Raw genomic sequence first — 19331 nt, 5'->3', positions numbered from 1 at the left:
TTAATGCTTCCTTAATTAAATATAATGTTTAGGAAGTATCTTGGCTTAAGGTTGGGCACAAGTTCAAGTATTTGGGGTTTGGCACGCAAATCGAGGTCGTGCACGAGGATCGGGGCAATCCAAATTCGTTCGAAGTGAGTGGTCTGATCCTATCTTTGCCTTATCTTGAAAACATGTTGGAAGGTGTGTAGTGGGTTCAGGTGAGCGGTGTTACCCTCCCGAACTTAGGTTACACACAAATGGGACCAGTTCTAGTGAGCGGTTTTACCCTCCAGAACTTGGGTTGTACTGCGAAAGCATTTCATTTATGAATTTATGTCATCATTTGCATATTGTACATGTGATATATTACATCAACTGTTTTTACTTACAAAAGAGTCGGTGCATGGCGTGTGATTTTCATATCATCGGGGTATTGACATTCGTGTCAATGTTGTTTTCTGTGTTGGACGGGTTGGGGTCTACTTGAGAAAGGGACAATGTTAATCCAGGTGAACGGGTGTCACACTGGGGCACTCGAGGGAACAATGTTAAACTAGGTGAACGGGTGTCACGACGGTGCACTCGAGGGATTAACATTAGACCAGGTGAACGGGTGTTACAGTGGGACATTCGAGGGATTAAGTATGTCAGGGGAGTTTCTCAGGTTAGACGTGTTTTGCATGTTGCCGCTAGTCTGAATATGCCATGCTCGTGTGTTTCTCATCCATTGTATAATCTGTCTCAATACCGTCACTTAGATGTTTTATCATCTAACCTGGGCTATGTCCCTGGAATGTTTAATGTTCCAGCCAGGTACTGCTGCGAGGGCAAAGATGTGGCCGGTTAAGGGCCAATGGTGCTTAGTTTGTTAAGTCGTTGTAACACTATGAGGCTTTAATATGCATTTTAGGTTGTAAATGAACAGTTGTATAATAGCAATTTTACCATTTGATCTGTATTATGTATTTTGTTATGGAAATACAAAGTAAGAACTATGGTGTTTTGGTATTAATGTATCTGCTGTGTTGTATTAAGACTCGTTTAGTTTAAGATTATTGATCTTGATAGTTAAACGGGCAAGGTTGGGGTTCGCGGGGTTTTGTATCTGCATGTGAAGATTGTTCTTGATATACTGCGTGTGTTGAACTGGAAGAAAAAAAAAAAAAAAAAAAAACTTCAAAAATTTCCTTATAATGACACGCTTGTATAGAGCGGGGTGTTACAGGCTCACTCAATTTGAGAATCTCACCTCAAAAGAAGCCTTACCATCGAGTCGACGACCTTTTCATACATCGTCAAAGTTTGATAAATTAACTTATTGGTACAAATTTTTGCAACACAACACTATATGTGTATGTGTGTGTGATTTATCGTAAAAGCTAAATAAAATTCGAGCGGCATGATTTCTCTTGTTCTCAAAAACCTCGTTAATGTAAACCATATCTAGTTTAGAACAGTAATTTGAGTGGCACCATCAATGCTACAATTAAATATATATATATATATATATATTTTTCCAAATGTAAGAATAACTCAACCAATTAATTAAGATTCAACAAATGATCATTGGTATATAGCTAGCTGCATGCGTGGACTGGATGCAAATATCATTCTCCTAGAAGGAACCCACCCTTTTCTGTTAATTATTAGGTTAATCTCGATGTTTAATGCTTACTTAGCCACATGATTAATGACTTAATTACAACAAAAGTTGGGGCGCGTACAATAAATAATTAATACATATGACTCCCATGCATCCACGTTCACACACACATAGAAAGGATGTCTCAGTTGTACGTTAAATTTGTCACCTTTTTGCTTAATTATTCAACATTGGAATATTTTTATTTATACATGTGGAAGAGCTCACACATTCTTTGATGCTCCATTAATAAGCATGCTATACCTAGCTCCTTTTTGCTTGTGCTAATTAATTAATTAATTAATTAATGGGTATTAATTCTATTATTAGTTCACACATTCTATTATTTGGATTATTAGTTAATAGGAAGATATTTTAATTATTAGTTTTAAATAAGAATTTAAATAGATCCCAATTAATACTATTTACATAATTGTTTTAATAAAAGGAGCCCATGTACATTCTTAGTTCTAAACAAGACTTGAAAGTGATTTCCCCTAATTTAACGATCGTATGTTGAAATCACTAATCAAGATATTAAATAGGCACTTACAAAACTTTAGTAATAAATTTATAAGTCTCTTTATTATTTAAACTCGAACAAAAATAAGACACGTAAGACCCAAAAAGAGTGCTTCAAATTCGTACGAGGAAAGTTAAAACATCAAAATCTTAAATCTTAATTAGGATATGGGTTTAATAAAAAAAGGGAGTTGGTGTTACATGTTGATTAGAGTAGGGGTTAGGCCGGCTTAAGTAGCTATGTTATTCGAAAAGATGAAATTAAATAAAGGGGATTGACTTGATAATCACGCACTAAGACGTGGATGCGAGGCCAACACTCATGCAAAGCGAGCTGGCCGAGGTTAATTTCCTATGGGTTAGGAGGTTGATTAGTAATTAATTAATTAAACCCTAATGCTCCTGGCTTCCCGCCAAAACACACGCACACATGCATGCAATTAATGCAATAAGGGTTTAACTTGTGCATATATATATATATATATATATACACGTAGCTGTAAACTTAATTAGTATGTAAATTAAGGGAGTAGAGCAACTTTAATTAATTGGGATCCGATCGACTGTGAGATTTGGAGCTTGAAGTGACAACAATGCATGCCCCGTGGTAGGGATTTGTGCCCAGCTAGCCTCTTCTCCCTTGGTTTGTTTAATTAATTAATTTAATTAAGGGAACCTAATTAAAAAGTGAAAGAGTAAAACCCAAATAATTATGTAATTATACTTTAAGAGTTAATTAAATTTGTTTCATGGCAATAGTCGTTAATTAAAGGAACAACAATTATCACAAATCTTAATTCAACAAGCTCAGCCAACCTTTTAATTTGTGTCTCTATCAATGTGTAAAGATGTGTAAGATCAAACAATTATCACAAATCTTAATTAAAAAAATGCTTAAAGAGCATAAAGACCAAACTTTTTTTTTTTCCTCATTATCCATAAGCATTATTTGGGTTTTGACTGGGGCCAAGGTAACAAAGTGATCCCTAAGTCCCATGGTGTCCTCAACCAAATGAGACTAGAATACCTGCACCTGATAAGAGATAATGAAACAATTGAAAATGGCATGAGCTTTCCAGTGTGAAAAATAAGAAGAAGCAACTGGGGTGATTCCATGTGGAGTGGTATTGAAGGGCAAATGGCCATGGGAGGTTGAGTAGCAAAGGCAAACATATGGTAGATTTGAACATAGATTGAAAGATTGAACTATAAGCCAAAGTAATAGGTGAATAAAAAAACAGGGGGTCAGAGAGAGTTCTGAGATCTGGAATGGTTTGATAATCTTAGATATAATATTATAACCTTTAATTAGCATTCATGGGCATCGACCGATAGAATATTTTTTTGACAGAGTTTAATTATAAATTGAAAAAACATGAGATTTTTTGTACAAATTGAGAACACAAACCACCATATATAAAAATTTAGAAGATATGAGTTTGTCGCAACCTAGATCACATATTAATGAATGTTTAGGCTACTAGCTAGTAAATATTTGATGTATCATTTAGTTTTACAAATTCAAAAGTGACCTTCAACTATAATTATATGTTTTAAGTGATGACCCGTATGATGAATTTTATCATCTTAAAATTAATAGATAACCCAACACACTGGGGTTTCACTCCCAACGCTGCCATTGTCACATTAATCTGTGATTGGTTTAACGGTTTTCAAAGTTGCATAGGCATGAGTGTGGCTATCCAAACACACATGCACCCTAATTATGCACACGTCAACGTGCCCCTACTTTTACACAAACTCCAGATCAAACCCTCTAATTACTCTTATAATTAAGCACAAATTAATTTTTAATCTGCCCAATCAAATTATATTATATGTGTGTGTGTGTGTGTGTATTCTCCCTCTTTAGCCACCTTGCCATCTCTATTTAAACCCCTTCTCCTCCTCCTTCCTTCACCAACCGTCACCCACCATTCCCTCTGCATATATATCCATACTCTCTCTCTCTCTCTCTCTCTCTCTCTCTATATATATATATGGAGTTAAATAGCTTGATTTATGAGGATAAAACTTGGTGGGTGGCCACTCTGCCTGCTGTTTTTGAAATCCAAAACATGTGTAACACTTGGCTTATTGTCTATGTCTTCTCAATGATAGCCTTTTTGGCTGCTTTTGCGCTCCTACTATGGGTTTTTTCGAATGCTGGTCCGGCTTGGAAAAATTGCCAGACCCAAATGGGTTGCGTCCAGATTCCGGGAACTCGAGGGCTTCCCATATTTGGTAGCCTATTCACATTGAGTCGTGGCTTGGCTCACCGGACCCTGGCGGCCATGGCAGCTAGCCAAGCTGCCACCCAGCTCATGGCCTTTAGCTTGGGCTCGACTCCAGCTGTAGTAGCCTCGGACCCAGTCACTGCCCGAGAGATCTTGACATCTCCCCACTTCGCGGACCGTCCAATCAAGCAGTCAGCTCGACTGCTCATGTTCAGTCGAGCCATCGGCTTTTCCCCTAACGGGGCCTACTGGCGGCTCTTGCGACGGATCGCCGCCTCTCACCTCTTCGCACCCAAGCGCATTTTAGCCCACGAGTCTGGGCGTAGGCTAGACTGTGCCGCCATGTTAACCGCAGTGCAAAAGGATCAAGCATTCCATGGGTTTGTAGCTCTAAGAAAGCACCTCCAGGTTGCCTCTTTAAACAACATAATGGGGATTGTATTTGGAAAAAGATACGACACAGCGCATGATAGCGAAGAGAGTCGAGAGCTGCGTGAGATTGTGCGAGAAGGGTTTGATCTCTTGGGAGCTTTCAATTGGTCGGACCATTTGCCATGGCTGAGCTGCTTCTTCTACGACCCTTTTCAGGTCAATGAACGTTGCCTTGCTCTTGTTCCTCGGGTCAGAAGAATCGTCGAGCAGATTATTGCTCAGCACAGAGTTAACGGACCCATGAAACTCTCCGATACCTCGGACTTCGTCGACGTTTTGTTGTCTTTGGACGGCCAAGAGAAGCTCCAGGACGATGATATCATCGCTGTTTTATGGGTTTGTCTCTCGCTTTCTTGCCACTTCTTTTTTCTTTCTTTTTTGGATCTTTCAAAACGCACGAAATTGTCAAGTAACCGGAATTAAATAGCTTGCCTGCTACAGATATTTCTTTGACGTCTAGAGCATAATGTGTCCCATATGATGATAACATTATTATTATATATGTTTCTTTTTTGGTAAGTGTGATAACGCTAGCTATTCGCTTATTGAAGGAGGATATATTATCCATTAAGTATCAATATAATCTTGATGGTTAATTTGATGAGCTTCTGCAGGAAATGATCTTTCGAGGCACAGATACAACAGCGCTTTTGACAGAGTGGGTGATGGCAGAATTGGTGCTGAATCCAGAGGTTCAGGCCAAGCTTCAACAAGAACTCCAAACCCTAACAACAGCCGTCGCAGACGCTGACGAGTCCAAAGTGCCCTATCTCCAGGCAGTGGTGAAGGAGACTCTACGCATGCATCCACCCGGACCCCTACTCTCCTGGTCCCGCCTTTCCACGTCCAACGTCCACCTCAGCAACGGCATGGTGATTCCCGCCAACACCACCGCCATGGTCAACATGTGGGCCATCACCCACGACCCACGTGTCTGGGAGGACCCTCTGCTCTTCAAGCCGGAGAGGTTCTTGACCCCGGAAGCCGCCGGCGCGGACCTGCGGGAAGGCGATCTGAGGCTAGCGCCGTTCGGAGCCGGGCGCCGGGGTTGCCCCGGGAAGAACCTGGGGCTCGTCACCGTGAGCCTCTGGGTGGCGGAGCTGGTGCGCCATTTTAAGTGGGTTGAAGATGGGACTCGTCCCGTTGATCTGAGCGAGGTACTGAAACTGTCCTGTGAGATGAAGAACCCTCTCTCCGTGGTGGCAGTTCCAAGGGTTGGCGCCTCAACGTTTTAGGGTTTTCTTAATTACTTACGTTAATCCTCCTTTATATATATATAATTAAGAATGTCTGTCTTCATACACACACACACACATATATATATATATATGTGCATATGATGTCTGTGTCCGAATAATAAAAGCACCGACCGTGTACTGTGAAAGGTTTAATTATGTATGTTCTATTATATTATATGATGTGTTTGTTACAGAGTGTTGGGAGGAGAAGTTCTTATTTATATAAAATTAATCTTCTTCAGCTTCAATGCCTATAGCTAGATTCATTGTTTTCAATTGTCATCAGTGATATTAATTATGGATCATACACGAGATTGTTCTGTTAATTAATTAGTTGCCTTAATCAGTTATTATTACCATCAAAGTGAGTTTGATTAGCAGTCTTCCTAATGATCTGTCGATCATATGTTCACTTTTGAGCAACTGATGAGATAGTACCAGTAGTCGCATGAGTGTTCACTTTTGGGTTTTGGAACGAAATATTCATTTATTCTGTTTGTAGTCAATGTATTAGGGTAATTTTTGTTAAAATAAGTAAGATAAAATTGTATCAAAATAATGATAGAATGATTTTTGGACTAAGATATAAAGTGGTCAATATAAGGTTGAGAAGTATTTTAAATTTTTTATGAAACTGTTAAATTTTTTAGAATACATTGGAGGATATAAAAGATATTTTTTCTTATATGTAATGATCAATATATGCTTATCTTGAAGAATGAGATGTAACGATATTTAGAAAACCGTTTAATTACAAATACATTGAAAACGACAAAAATTTAGAATATTTTTCATATCTTATATTTTTCGACATATTTCTTAATTAACAAATATTATGTGATATCTCTAATATTATGTGATATCTTTCGATCTATATCTCTAAAACATTGAAATACAAAAACAATGTAGTATTGAAATTTTTAAAATGCTATCTCAAAAGTGTTAAGAAACTGTTATATGTATTTCCCGCATCACCCCACATGGGCCAGACTCGGTCCGATAGACCGGCCCAATCACCCAAGGCCAAGAAAGCCCGGACGACTTCGTCAAGGAAAGTCCAGCCTCCACCAAAAATCTGGAACTCGTAAAGCGAGCATATAGCGAGCTCCCGATAATCCCCCAACGAGCTCCAAGCAATCGACTAACGAGCTCCTGAAATATCCTCTAGATCGCTGGACCATCCAGGTCGCCAGCCTAAAACCTCCAGCTCGCATGAGCGACAAAGCTGCTGAGAAGTCAGAGGTAGGGTCCGATCACTTTATCTATAACAGCCCATGCCCCTCGTAATGAGGATCCCACTCCCGGTCTTTAGAAGGCGATAAAAACTGTTTGTCCCCCATTATACAATCACTGTATTTTTATATGTTATCTGAATTGTAAAAGCCCCTCAGCATAAATGAAAATCAAAGAGACCATGAGGGGCAGGGACAAGGGGAATAATCAGATACCGTCACTCTGAGAGAATAATCAGACGGCGGTCGTGGACTAGACATCGTTCTGGCCGAACCACGTAAAAATTCTAGTGCACACGCTTGGAATTTTGGGGGATTTTCCTTCCTTCTCGATATTTTTGGATTGATTCACCACGGCCCAAAACGAATCACGGTCGGCCGAAATTGAACGTCGACAGAAACCAAGACAAAAAAAAGTTTTGGGGGCGTTTTGATAATTTTGTAAACACTTTGGGCCATTTTCTAATATTAAAAAAATTTAGAAACTGGTTTATGTTTCGCAAACATGTTAAATATATGAGTAATTCTATCTCTACTATCTCGACGATCATATTAGTAATTTGAATAAATGATAGAATTTATATTCATGTTTGATTGATCAATAATATAATTTTTTATATTAAAAATTATATTTATAAAGAGACCCTTATATTTTTTTTATTTACGTTTTTTTTTATATATTTTTGTTTCTTACTTTTTAAATATACATCGTTCATCTCTTAAAAGGTCAAGTGTTTTTATCTCTTTTTTAAGAGTATCGCCAAATATTTTAAATCTTGATAATGCCCTAACCATATAATCTAAGTTTATCAAAATAGATAACTTATGATTCTATAAAAAAAAAAAAAACTAGCAAAAATTTTATAGGATCATGAATAACTTAACAAGTTATTTTTACGAGAAAATTTATAACTAAAGGTATTGTAAACAAACTCAAATGGGCGAACATATGTTCAAAATTTCTCTAACATCTGTTAATTTATCAAATGTTCGAAATTTTCCTTTTTGATTTAAAAAAAATAACTCACAAAATTTTCTTTTTACAAATTTAACTATTTTTCATAATACAAACATTGAAGTGAGAAACTTTTTAAATAATTATATAATAAGAGATTTATTTTAAAAAGAATTAACACATAATAAGAATAATTTTAAATTTAATTTTATACATAAACATATTTTCAAAAAAATAATAAGATTCATTTTTTAAAAACTAAAAAATATAATTTTTTATATTTTTAGTTCATAATAAAAAATAAAAAATTGAGTTATAATTAGCCTTTGGTTGGGATGTTGAAATTTCTACATCTACTTTCCATGGCACTGCACACGCATACAAATACAGTACACTGCACACAACTGAGCGTTGAGCGATGGAGAGACCGAGATAGAGAGAGAGAGCGCTGAAAAGGTAGTTTCTTCGGGAGAGAGGGAAAGTTGATATTATTGCGCCTTTCTTTACTCTCTTATTTAGCGTTCTGTGAAGAGTTCGGCTCGTGATTCTGGTTCTCTCGTCTCGACTGGGTTTTGGGGGGAGAATGGAGAGGATTCGAGCTAGGGTTTCTCTGGTTTTGTAATGCTGTGTCTGGGCTTGGATTGTTTGGATCTGGGAAGATTTGTGATAATGTTGTCTTGATACAACTTCAAGATAGTGATGGAAAGATTGGTGTTGGTGAAATCATATTTGCTGTGGTTGCTTATATTGATTCATCCTCTGAGGCTCGTTTATGCAAATATGGAAGGTGCCAAATATTAATACTTTTCATTTTTCAGTTGTTCTTCCTCTTCCCCAATTTCTTCGTCATCCTGATCTTAATGTGGGCTGCTTATAAACACATGGGCATTCTCCTGTTTGGTATATTGGGTCGTGTGAAATCTACATTTTGTGTAGCTTGGCAAGAGAATCGATTTTCAGCCGTAATTTTTTTCTTACCCTTTTATTGCATATGTTAATGTTAACTCTTAATTGCTCAAACGGGAAATTTTCATTTGATATAATCAGCCACCTGAAGTGTAAATTTTCTGTAGGTTTCAAGGAGAATGGTTCTTAATTACATTAGTCTTCCCCAAGCATTGACTCATGCGGTTGTCGTTTTCTTCATTTAGTGCTGTAGATTCTTGAATATATCCCCTTTGAAAGTGCTAAATTAAACTGTTTTGAGCATTACTTGTCGTATCTTTTGGAATTTGCAAATGTTGGTGACGATTCTAGAAGGCAATACTCTGTTTGATCTGCCTAGTCTAGATTTTTGTTTAAATATGGTTGTACTGTTGTTAAAAGTGGTATATGAGTGACTTTGCTTGCATCATACAGGTGATGCTTTGCATAGCTTAAGATCCAACTTGGATGATCCAAACAATGTGCTGCAGAGTTGGGATCCTACTCTTGTCAACCCCTGCACGTGGTTTCATGTTACATGCAACACTGATAATGGTGTTATAAGAGTGTAAGCCACCTAGCATACCTCATTTGCTCATGATTAACTCAAACGAGGGAGCAGTCCTTTTGCAAATGGTTTTCTCCATGATATCTCCTCTCTGAACAACTTTTCTGCAGGGATCTAGGCAATGCAGATTTATCTGGTCAGTTGGTCCCCCAGCTTGGTCTGCTGAAGAATCTGCAGTACTTGTAAGTGGTTCCTTCTCATGCTATGGAGTCTGTATGACTGCCTTTAGTTTTCTCTTTTACATTTTTTACATTGACATTTTTCCTTTCTAGTTGTGAATTTAAATTATCTATTCTTATCAAGAATCCTTAGTGGCATTGGTAAGGGTACTTCTTTGTAGCTGAAAGTTCACGAGGTTGAGTTGTGGAAACAATCTCTTTTCCAAACAAGTGTAAAGCTGCAAACAAAAACAAGCCTCCTTTTACCCTTGCAAAGTAGGCAGCCTTGTGCATTGGGGACCCCATTTTATTCTTATCAATAATTCAATATCTTGAAATAAAAGAATATTCACCTGGATTGGTTTTGCCTTCTCCCTTGCATATGCTCTAGTATAGGGCCTTGTGCATTGGGGACGCTCTTTTATTCTTAACAAGAATTCACTATCTTGAAATAAAAGAATATTCACTTGTATTGGTTTTGCTTTCTCCCTTGCTTATTCTCTAGTATAGGGCCTAGCTTGGTTGACATGTTTGATTAATTCTGTTTAAATTTTAGGTAGAGGTGGAATTATCTAGATTATAGCTCCTTTTAGCTTATCATCTAATGATCATAGATTATAATTATTACTTTGCGAAAGTGAGAAGGTAGAAAAGTTAGAAGAAGTGCTATTTTTTGGGGCTCAGGTCCACCAATGGTGGGCAAACCATTGGATCATTTCAATTCGTTTTCCCCTCACTAGTTGTAGAAGTTTGCCAATTTTTTAGGAAGAAATACTTCTCGGGACAATTATCCCTATTGTTGTGTTTCAACAGGTAGGAAATGAATTTTTCTCATAGAAAATGTAGGAGTTCATGAATTACCTATAGATAAGCCAAGCATCAATTATTGAGGAGAAAATGAATAACCTGTAGAAAATGAGTTTTAGCTTGTGCTAATTTTATTTAGGTGATTTTTTTTGTTTGGGGGGGGGGGGGGGGGGGGGGCACATAGGAAATAACAAGCAATGTCCACACTAAGAGGTATGGGAAGGTTTTTCCATGACCTCGTGCTTTCCATGAGGGGTGGATCACCACATGAGCCACCCTTGGGGACACCTAGGTGATATTTTGTTAGTTTCTATGCTAGCATTCATGCTAAATCCAACAACTTTATGGTCTCCTTAAAAGAGAAGTACTTTATGAATCACTAGATTTAGTGTTTTTCACAATAGGCATAAACGTGTCTTTCAAAATGTGAACGTAGGCTTTTAAACCAATTATTGGTGTTGCAACTTCTCACAATAATTAAAAATTACTTATAGAATGTCATCTTCTTTTGTTTCAACAAGTTTGTTCCTCAATTTAAATACCAAAAACACTGTTTTCCACATCATCTTTATCATGATCATGCATGTGTTGTGATCTTTTCTTCTCATGTGATTGAGGTTTCCAGTGCCTAACCTTCACACTTTTCAAAGTAATAATTATAATCTATGATTGCTCATTAGATGATAAGCAAGCATTAATATGATAGAAAAAGAGCTCCAATCTAGATAATTCCATCTCTGCCTAAATTGTAAGAAGAATTAACACAAATATCAATCAAGTCCAGATTTGGAGAGTATATGCAAGGGAGAAGGAAAAGCCAATTGCTAGATCAATCTTTTATTTTTGGCAATTCACATTGTTGTAAATATAGAAAAATCTTGGATAGACTGAGAGTATTTACAAGACAGGAAAAAGAAAATGATTTTAGATCTTTCTTAGCAATTTGGACTTTAGACAAAAATACTTTTGAGAACATGAACACCTGTCAGAAGAACATGCTGATACAATTAAGCTATTCTCTCTATAGTTTCTTAAAAAAGTATCAAAGCTTAGTATATAAATTATATATGTTGGTTTATTGCAAATTGCTTTAAAACCGGCAAAAAGCAGATCAAATGATGCTATCTTTTTAGCCTTGTGCAAAGCAATGATGATAGATTTCAATGAATCCATTATAGGATTTGCTGAGACAAGTCTGAGTAATGGACTAATTTCTTTTAATTGTTCCTTAATTTCACTATAGCCTTAATAGATAAGCATATGCCAGTGAGTATAGTTAATGCCTACCATGAGATTCTAAGTGAAAAAGGTTCAAGTGAAAGTAGCTTACCAGGCTATCAAGCACCTAGCAATGCTCCTTTAAGACCTCCTATTTAGTGTTCCTCTACTCAAATTGTTCCTCTGCTCAAATTGCTCAAGCTGCTCCAATAGGCATGCCCAAGCCACCACTAAGTGAACCATCATATTTTTAAAGTTGAGATGATAAATGTGCCATCATAATCTCAAAGTTCTAAATTTGATCTCCTATAATTTCCTATGGATAACTAGACTCCTTGGCAAACCCTGTGAAGAAGCGACTTGATAGGTGTAGGTATCTCTTCCATTATGTTCCCATAATTATAAATTTGATCACTTATGATTCCATATGCTTTCAAGGCTGTATGACAAAGTGACTTGATATATGCAGGTATCTCCTGCTTGCATGCCACATGACATTAGCTTTCTAATCAAGGTACAAAGATTGTCATTCACATGTGAACCTTATAAGAAGGGATATGCATCCGTTGACAATCTGAGATAACATAACACACTAATATTGTCTTGTATATACTGTGATTTGAGTGAGTGTGATGTAGCTTGAGCCACATCTTTTAGTTTCAGCTCATATATTCTCATTATGGACTGTCATATTTGAAGTCATGATGACCAAATCCGTCATCATGACTTCGGACAAAGAAATTTGATCTTTTCTCTTTCTATGACAAGGAATCTTTATCCTAGACAAGTTGAATGGCAATGCATTTAGAGCTCATTGTTTGTCACATTCCTTGACGTGGGTACCCAACATGCCTCAAGGTTGCTACCATCAGTATACTATCATGGTAGATTCCAATAGTAGCCTTAGAACTTAGACCACGCTGGCTTAAGCAGACTAATTGTCACTCTGAATAAATTAAGTTCCCTTTCAGTTCGCATAAGCTTTCCTGAAGCAACTTTTCAAAACTAGTTCGTCACAGCTCCACCTAGACTTCTTGGGGCTGTTCCATATTGGATTTTGGTATAGTTTCTCCAACTATAAAATGCAGATCCCGCAACTATCAAATGTGAACTTTTATTCTTTAAAAGTGAGGATTTGGATACAAGTGTCAGGCACATAGCCGAAGAACATGGTTGTACAAGGGGAATAGAAGTTACTGACTCTGGTAGTGTTTCTACCCCATATAGTGAGATAATTTGGAGTGTACATGAAACATTATATCGTAGTTTTTGGAAAAGCCAGTAGGTTCCTTTCTAGATTATTTGATCAAGGGCAATCAGACTAGTGGAATTACATCTACTAGTGGAATTACATAGATGTTATAAAAGGAAAGGAAAGGTCACTCTCGGTTCACTTACACAGCAGTGATGTTTTTATCAGCTGCTGAACAATTGGCCAACTTGACGTGACTGACAATGAGCTTATGGTACTTGTACCAGTAGACAGGCACTTACCACCCTATGGGGCTGAGAAGGAGCACTTTGGCTTTTGACCAGCATCTGTGGCACTGGAAATGTTATAGGAACAAGAAAGGATCTGAGCCCCTGAATATCTTTCATTGAGTAGTTTTTTTTTTTCCCTTTGGGTGTGGGGCTGGGGGAATAAATTGAATTGAACTGAGTTTTTATTAAAAAACTAGAAACATATGTGTATGTCACGGCTCTTCCACGAATTTGGTATGCTCCTAGTCCAGAATGGATTAGGAGATGATTCTGATAAAAACAGAACAGAACAGAGTGAGAAGGAAGAAAGTGAGAATGAGAAAAGCAAGAGAAGGAGGAAGTAGTTTCTGGTATTCAATTCAATGATAATTCCCCAGCTTAGCTTAAGAGAGTATATATACAACTGGTAGGTGTAGGTGCTGCCACAGCAGATCCCTTCCCCATTTGGTTATAACCAACCTTTTGTCCATTCTACCCCCTCCACGTGGGGAATCTTACTGCCTTGCTAGCTAATACTAATAGAGGAATTACAGCAGTAAAAGAACAAAATTACAGCAATAAAGGAATTACAGCAGTAAACGAAAAATTTTGCTACTCTAATTCGCTGTCCAAATGAGCCTTCTGTGACAGTGTAATGTGTATATGGGGACAAATTTAATTAGCTTATTTCATACCAAGTCCAATAGCATGAGAGTTTAAAGCTATTGTAGCTTGGTTTCTAGATCTTGTGAACCAACTGGTAACCTGCAGCTGCATGACCTTCGGTTGAGTTATTTGGTAGTTAAAGATGTTTGAATTTGATATACTAAGATAACAAATTATCTTTGATGAAAATCTATGTAATATATTGTCAGTATGATGAACATTGTCCAAGTAGAGGTGCATCAAGATCCTTGTTATTTAAGATATTTACTTTGCTCATTTATGATTAGGGGCCTGATTGAGGAATTGCAAGGTCCTGTTATAGTTCACTTATGTGCTTTCATTAAATTTTCTTCTAAATACCTGCCAAACCAGATGCTTTGTTTTTTTCGTTTATGCTTGATTCTCATTTGAATTGTCTTACACAGAATTTATTGGACCAAAATTTACGATGTTTGACTCGTATGATTATGCCATTGGGGATATTTCTGATATGTGAATAATTTATTAATGACAGGGAACTCTACAGCAATAATATTAGTGGACTAATTCCTAGTGACCTTGGGAATCTGACCAACTTGGTGAGCTTGGATCTCTACTTGAACAGTTTTACTGGTCCTATTCCAGACACTTTGGGAAAGCTGTCAAAACTTCGCTTCCTGTGTGTACATTATCTTTCACTTTATTCCTTTACTGTATAATTTTTAGTTGTATGTTTCTTTGTTCTTTTGCTTCATTTCATTTTAAAATTCACAGCTGGTTGGACAAATGACAAGTGACACCCTAATGGTAGTTGTAGTCAAAGAATTATGGTGACAAGGACGGTGTAAAAGTACTGAGATGTGGTGTTACAGCGCATGCTGATAATATCAAGTTCAAGTAACACTTGGTTGCAGTATGTGGGGGGTGCTTCCTGGGGAATGGTTACAATCCTAATCCTGGATTTATGACTCTTAAATGGAATTGTTTTAGCTGGTATTTGTACCATTGGTGCCCGGGAGCAGAACTGAATGCAATTTGACTGAGGGGATTGTTAGATTGCTTTAGACCTCGTGTTTCATGCAAATTTTGGAGATAGAAATTTGATTTTAGTTGGAAATGTACTGATAAAAAATAAAAAGAAAATAAAGTACTAAAAATAAAAATAATGATATTTTAAGTGTGGAAGGATAAGTAGATAGATATTTATCCAATACAAGGCAAGATATGACAGCATTTTCTCCCCCGCGCATGAGAGATGGGAGACAAAGGACAAGGGTTTGTTGTTGGAGAGAAACAAATCTTGGTGTACAATTGAGTGCATTGCATATGCTTGGCTTTCAATAAGAATTGCCAGCTAGGGCTTTTCAAGACTAGCACAGTTTACTTCAGAACTGAAAATCTTGCCATGACACGACACAACAATGAATTTGTGGCGCAAAGATAGGACAACTCCATGATGAGGGAAAAGTTCAGAATACAAATGGAATGTTCTGTTGTTTTTAGAATGTATGTAGGTTATTATCCATTAGGCAAACTAATTCTTAACTCTCTGTATTGAGATGTAGTAGTTAGCTTTGTGGATTGCTTTCATCTTTGACAATATTCAAGTTTTCTATATGTTCCATTCATGCTCCTGCAGAGAAAAACCTTTGTTTGGCATATTCTGGCGTTTCTTTGCATGTATACTTTAGTTCTGGTTTGTGCAAAATCTCTTGACTGATCTCCAAGTTTAACATATATTAACTCTTCCAATGCCATGTAAGGATAGTCGGCTCAACAACAACAGCTTGACAGGTCCCATTCCTATGTCATTGACTAATATTTCATCGCTGCAAGTGTTGTAAGTCCCAAATTAGTCTCATTTGTTGTTGATGTAAAACTGTCTATAAACCTAACAGATGGAGAAGTAATTTTCTTCCGTTTGCATTGTTATGTAGGGATCTATCAAACAACCATCTGTCAGGGGCAGTTCCAGATAATGGTTCTTTTTCACTATTCACACCCATCAGGTTTTTTGCTTGACCATTGATCAATATTCATCTCGTATCTGGTTTCAAAGATAACATTGAATAAATATCTTTCCAATCTACAGTTTTGCTAATAACCTGGATCTCTGTGGCCCGGTTACTGGACACCCATGCCCTGGATCTCCTCCATTTGCTCCACCCCCTCCATTTGTCCCTCCTCAACCATTTTCATCTCCAGGTAATTGGTAAACATGCTCAAATCATATTGAATGTTTGATAACTAAGTCTTGTCTTTTACCTGATGGCCAATGAGTCCCATCTTGTTACTTTATTTTAGCTTGGTTTTACATGCATGAAGTTAATTAATCAGCTATTATCAGATCCCTACTTAAAATGCTTTCTGTGAGGCATTGCATTTAAGTCGTGTTGGCTGAACCCCAGGTATCAGCTAATTCTCGACATAGAAATTTTAAAAATAAAATAAAACAGGGATATTTGCATTTCATTTGTGGCCTGGCCTATGTTACATGGACTTGGGTGCTAGTTCTAGGCGTGGATATGTGTGCAAGCTTGTATTTATGAACTAGTTTTTGGTGTGGATGCTGCTAAATTTCAAAAATTTTAGATGTTACTTTTTCATATCTTTGCTGTGAACTTGTAGTTATGAACTAGTGTATAAATTTGTATGCTAGAATGAGAAACATTTATTGAGCTCATATCCAGCTTGCCATGCTGGATACACATCTCATATCCCATCCAAAGTGTCTTGACATGGGTACTTCACCAATATCAAGGAGTCCATAATAGAGTTTCTGGCATATACTTTCCTTTCGTCTATGTGGTTCTTTAATAATGTTACAAATGCCTGTACCAGTAACATTTAATTTGAGAAGTAGTAATTTTGCCAGTTACTCTTCCAGTTGTATTAGTGTTACTTATGGATATAAGATCTAGCTGAATCTTCTCAAACTTGATTCTTGTAATTGTGAAGTTGCTATTGCACAAGGTTTGTGTCCTTGTTTGGGGACAAAAATTGTATTAAGGAAAAGGTCGGGTGGGAATAGAATTGCACAAGCTTTATTCTTTCTGTTTTGATCTTCATTGTTTTTCTTTTTTATTTAAAAACCAGGAGGCAATAGCCTAACTGGAGCAATTGCTGGAGGGGTTGCTGCTGGTGCTGCTCTTCTCTTTGCTGCCCCTGCAATTGCATTTGCATGGTGGCGGCGCAGGAAACCCCAAGAATATTTCTTTGATGTACCTGGTTAGTGATTGAACTGAATTGAAAATTGATTGAGCAGAACAATTTTGCAATTCGATTACCATCTCTTGACATTCTTTGCAGCTGAAGAGGATCCTGAAGTTCATCTAGGACAGCTTAAAAGGTTCTTACTGCGAGAGTTACAAGTGGCAACAGATGGTTTTAGTAATAAAAATATTTTGGGCAGAGGGGGATTTGGCAAAGTATACAAGGGGCGCCTGGCAGATGGTTCGCTGGTTGCTGTAAAACGACTAAAGGAGGAGCGTACACCTGGAGGGGAGTTACAATTTCAAACAGAAGTTGAGATGATAAGCATGGCTGTGCATCGGAATCTTCTCAGGCTACGTGGATTTTGTATGACACCAACTGAAAGGCTCCTTGTTTATCCTTTTATGGCAAATGGAAGTGTTGCATCATGTTTAAGAGGTAATTCTTGTAACCATTTCTTTATCTCCTTTCACATGGATTCTCTCTCTCTCTCTTTTTTCATTGCTGAAATATTTGTCTCTGCAGTGGGCATTTCCAATCTGGTTTCATTGTTTTAAGCAAATATTTTCTTGTTTCCTTATAACTTTTGTGATTTTTTATCCTTAAGATTGCATGAGGTGGCTATCTCCTTTGTGACTAGAAGGTCACGGGTTTGAATTCTGGAGATAGCCTCTTCGCAACGCCGGGCAAGGCTAGGTACAAAGCAGGGGAGCCTTGTGCCACATGAATGTCCTTATAAGTTTGCATTGCTGAAAGGAGTCACCAAGTCTTCTTCAGTATCTGACTTAACCATTCTTCTTGTACTTTAGAACGTCTGCCATCTGAACCACCACTCGATTGGCCGACCAGGAAGCGAATTGCATTGGGATCTTCAAGAGGACTATCTTATTTGCATGATCACTGCGACCCAAAGATCATCCATCGCGATGTAAAAGCTGCAAACATCTTGTTGGATGAGGAGTTTGAAGCTGTTGTTGGAGACTTTGGTTTGGCCAAACTGATGGACTACAAGGACACACACGTCATTACTGCCGTACGAGGAACAATTGGACATATAGCTCCCGAATATCTGTCCACTGGAAAATCATCAGAAAAAACAGATGTTTTTGGGTACGGAATAACGCTTCTGGAGCTTATAACAGGACAAAGGGCTTTTGATCTTGCTCGCCTTGCAAACGATGACGATGTGATGTTGCTCGATTGGGTAATTAATTACCCTACAATTTGTGGGTTTAATCCTATTACATTACTGGGCGGGGCCTTGACGTGGTCCATTTCTTATCTTGCAGGTGAAAGGGCTTCTGAAGGAGAAGAAACTAGAGATGCTTGTGGATCCCGATCTGCAAAATAACTACGTGGAAGCTGAAGTGGAGCAGCTCATCCAGGTTGCCCTGCTCTGCGCCCAGGGTTCCCCCTTGGATAGGCCGAAGATGTCAGAAGTGGTCAGGATGCTAGAGGGCGATGGCTTGGCAGAGAAATGGGATGAATGGCAGAGGGTAGACGAAGTCCACCTCGACCTCGTGCCACTTCGCCCCCACAACAACTCTGATTGGATCCTTGACTCTACGGATAACCTGCATGGAGTTGAGTTATCGGGGCCCAGGTGATCTTCCATTGTGAATTTATACTACTACTACTACTGCTAGTGCATAGAGAAGCTAGGTAATTTTTGCAAATCCCAAACTGATTGAGAAAATCATAACAATAATGACACAAAATTGTGACGATTCAAATGTTTGTACAGATATTTTCCTCAACTGAATATCCTAACTTGCCATTTGAGATTGTACTCTCACTCACTCACTCAATGACAGGGTAAAAGACCCACCCCTACAGCCATGACTCAGTATTCTTCATTTTTCAAAAATTGCACAGAAACAGTGCAACTAACTAGTCATTTTACTTGTATTTGTAATAAGATTGTAAATAGATCCCAATTAATACTATTTACATAATTGTTTTTATAAAAGGAGCCTATTTACAGTCTTAGTTCTAGACAAAACTTGGAAGTGATTTTCCCTAATTGACAAAATTAGAAGAATTAGATAAATTTGTCAAAACTCGAAAAGTTTTAATTTTTTTGTGCTAATAGCCCTT

The 19331-nt window shown here is 37.6% G+C and overlaps 2 protein-coding genes across 3 annotated transcripts; both read left to right on the top strand.

Moving 5' to 3' along the window:
* The first annotated feature begins 4146 nt into the window (after positions 1–4146).
* LOC127807211 (cytochrome P450 78A7-like) lies at positions 4147–6193 on the top strand. The gene is made up of 2 exons (XM_052344889.1): positions 4147–5151; positions 5430–6193. Exons 1-2 carry the CDS (start codon positions 4147–4149, stop codon positions 6048–6050), a joined length of 1626 nt encoding a protein of 541 aa, XP_052200849.1. The 3' UTR covers positions 6051–6193.
* Positions 6194–8630: 2437 nt separating this feature from the next.
* Positions 8631–19027, top strand: LOC127807209 (somatic embryogenesis receptor kinase 1-like). Of its 2 annotated transcripts, none has more exons than XM_052344886.1 (11): positions 8631–9027; positions 9600–9732; positions 9843–9914; positions 14557–14620; positions 15785–15861; positions 15959–16030; positions 16114–16226; positions 17118–17249; positions 17331–17672; positions 18044–18438; positions 18524–19027. In XM_052344886.1, the coding sequence occupies exons 1-11, from the start codon at positions 8940–8942 to the stop codon at positions 18839–18841; spliced, it is 1806 nt and encodes a 601-aa protein (XP_052200846.1). In that variant the 5' UTR covers positions 8631–8939; the 3' UTR covers positions 18842–19027. The 2 variants fall into 2 exon arrangements, with proteins under 2 accessions (XP_052200846.1, XP_052200844.1); XM_052344884.1 differs by having other exon boundaries at positions 8632–9027; positions 14557–14700; positions 15790–15861.
* Positions 19028–19331: the final 304 nt, after the last annotated feature.

The sequence above is a fragment of the Diospyros lotus genome, chromosome 8 (genome assembly GCF_014633365.1).
Source record: "Diospyros lotus cultivar Yz01 chromosome 8, ASM1463336v1, whole genome shotgun sequence".
Classification (NCBI taxonomy): domain Eukaryota; kingdom Viridiplantae; phylum Streptophyta; class Magnoliopsida; order Ericales; family Ebenaceae; genus Diospyros; species Diospyros lotus.
Note: the sequence above shows the minus strand (reverse complement) of the source record. Positions and strands in the feature narration are given on the sequence as shown.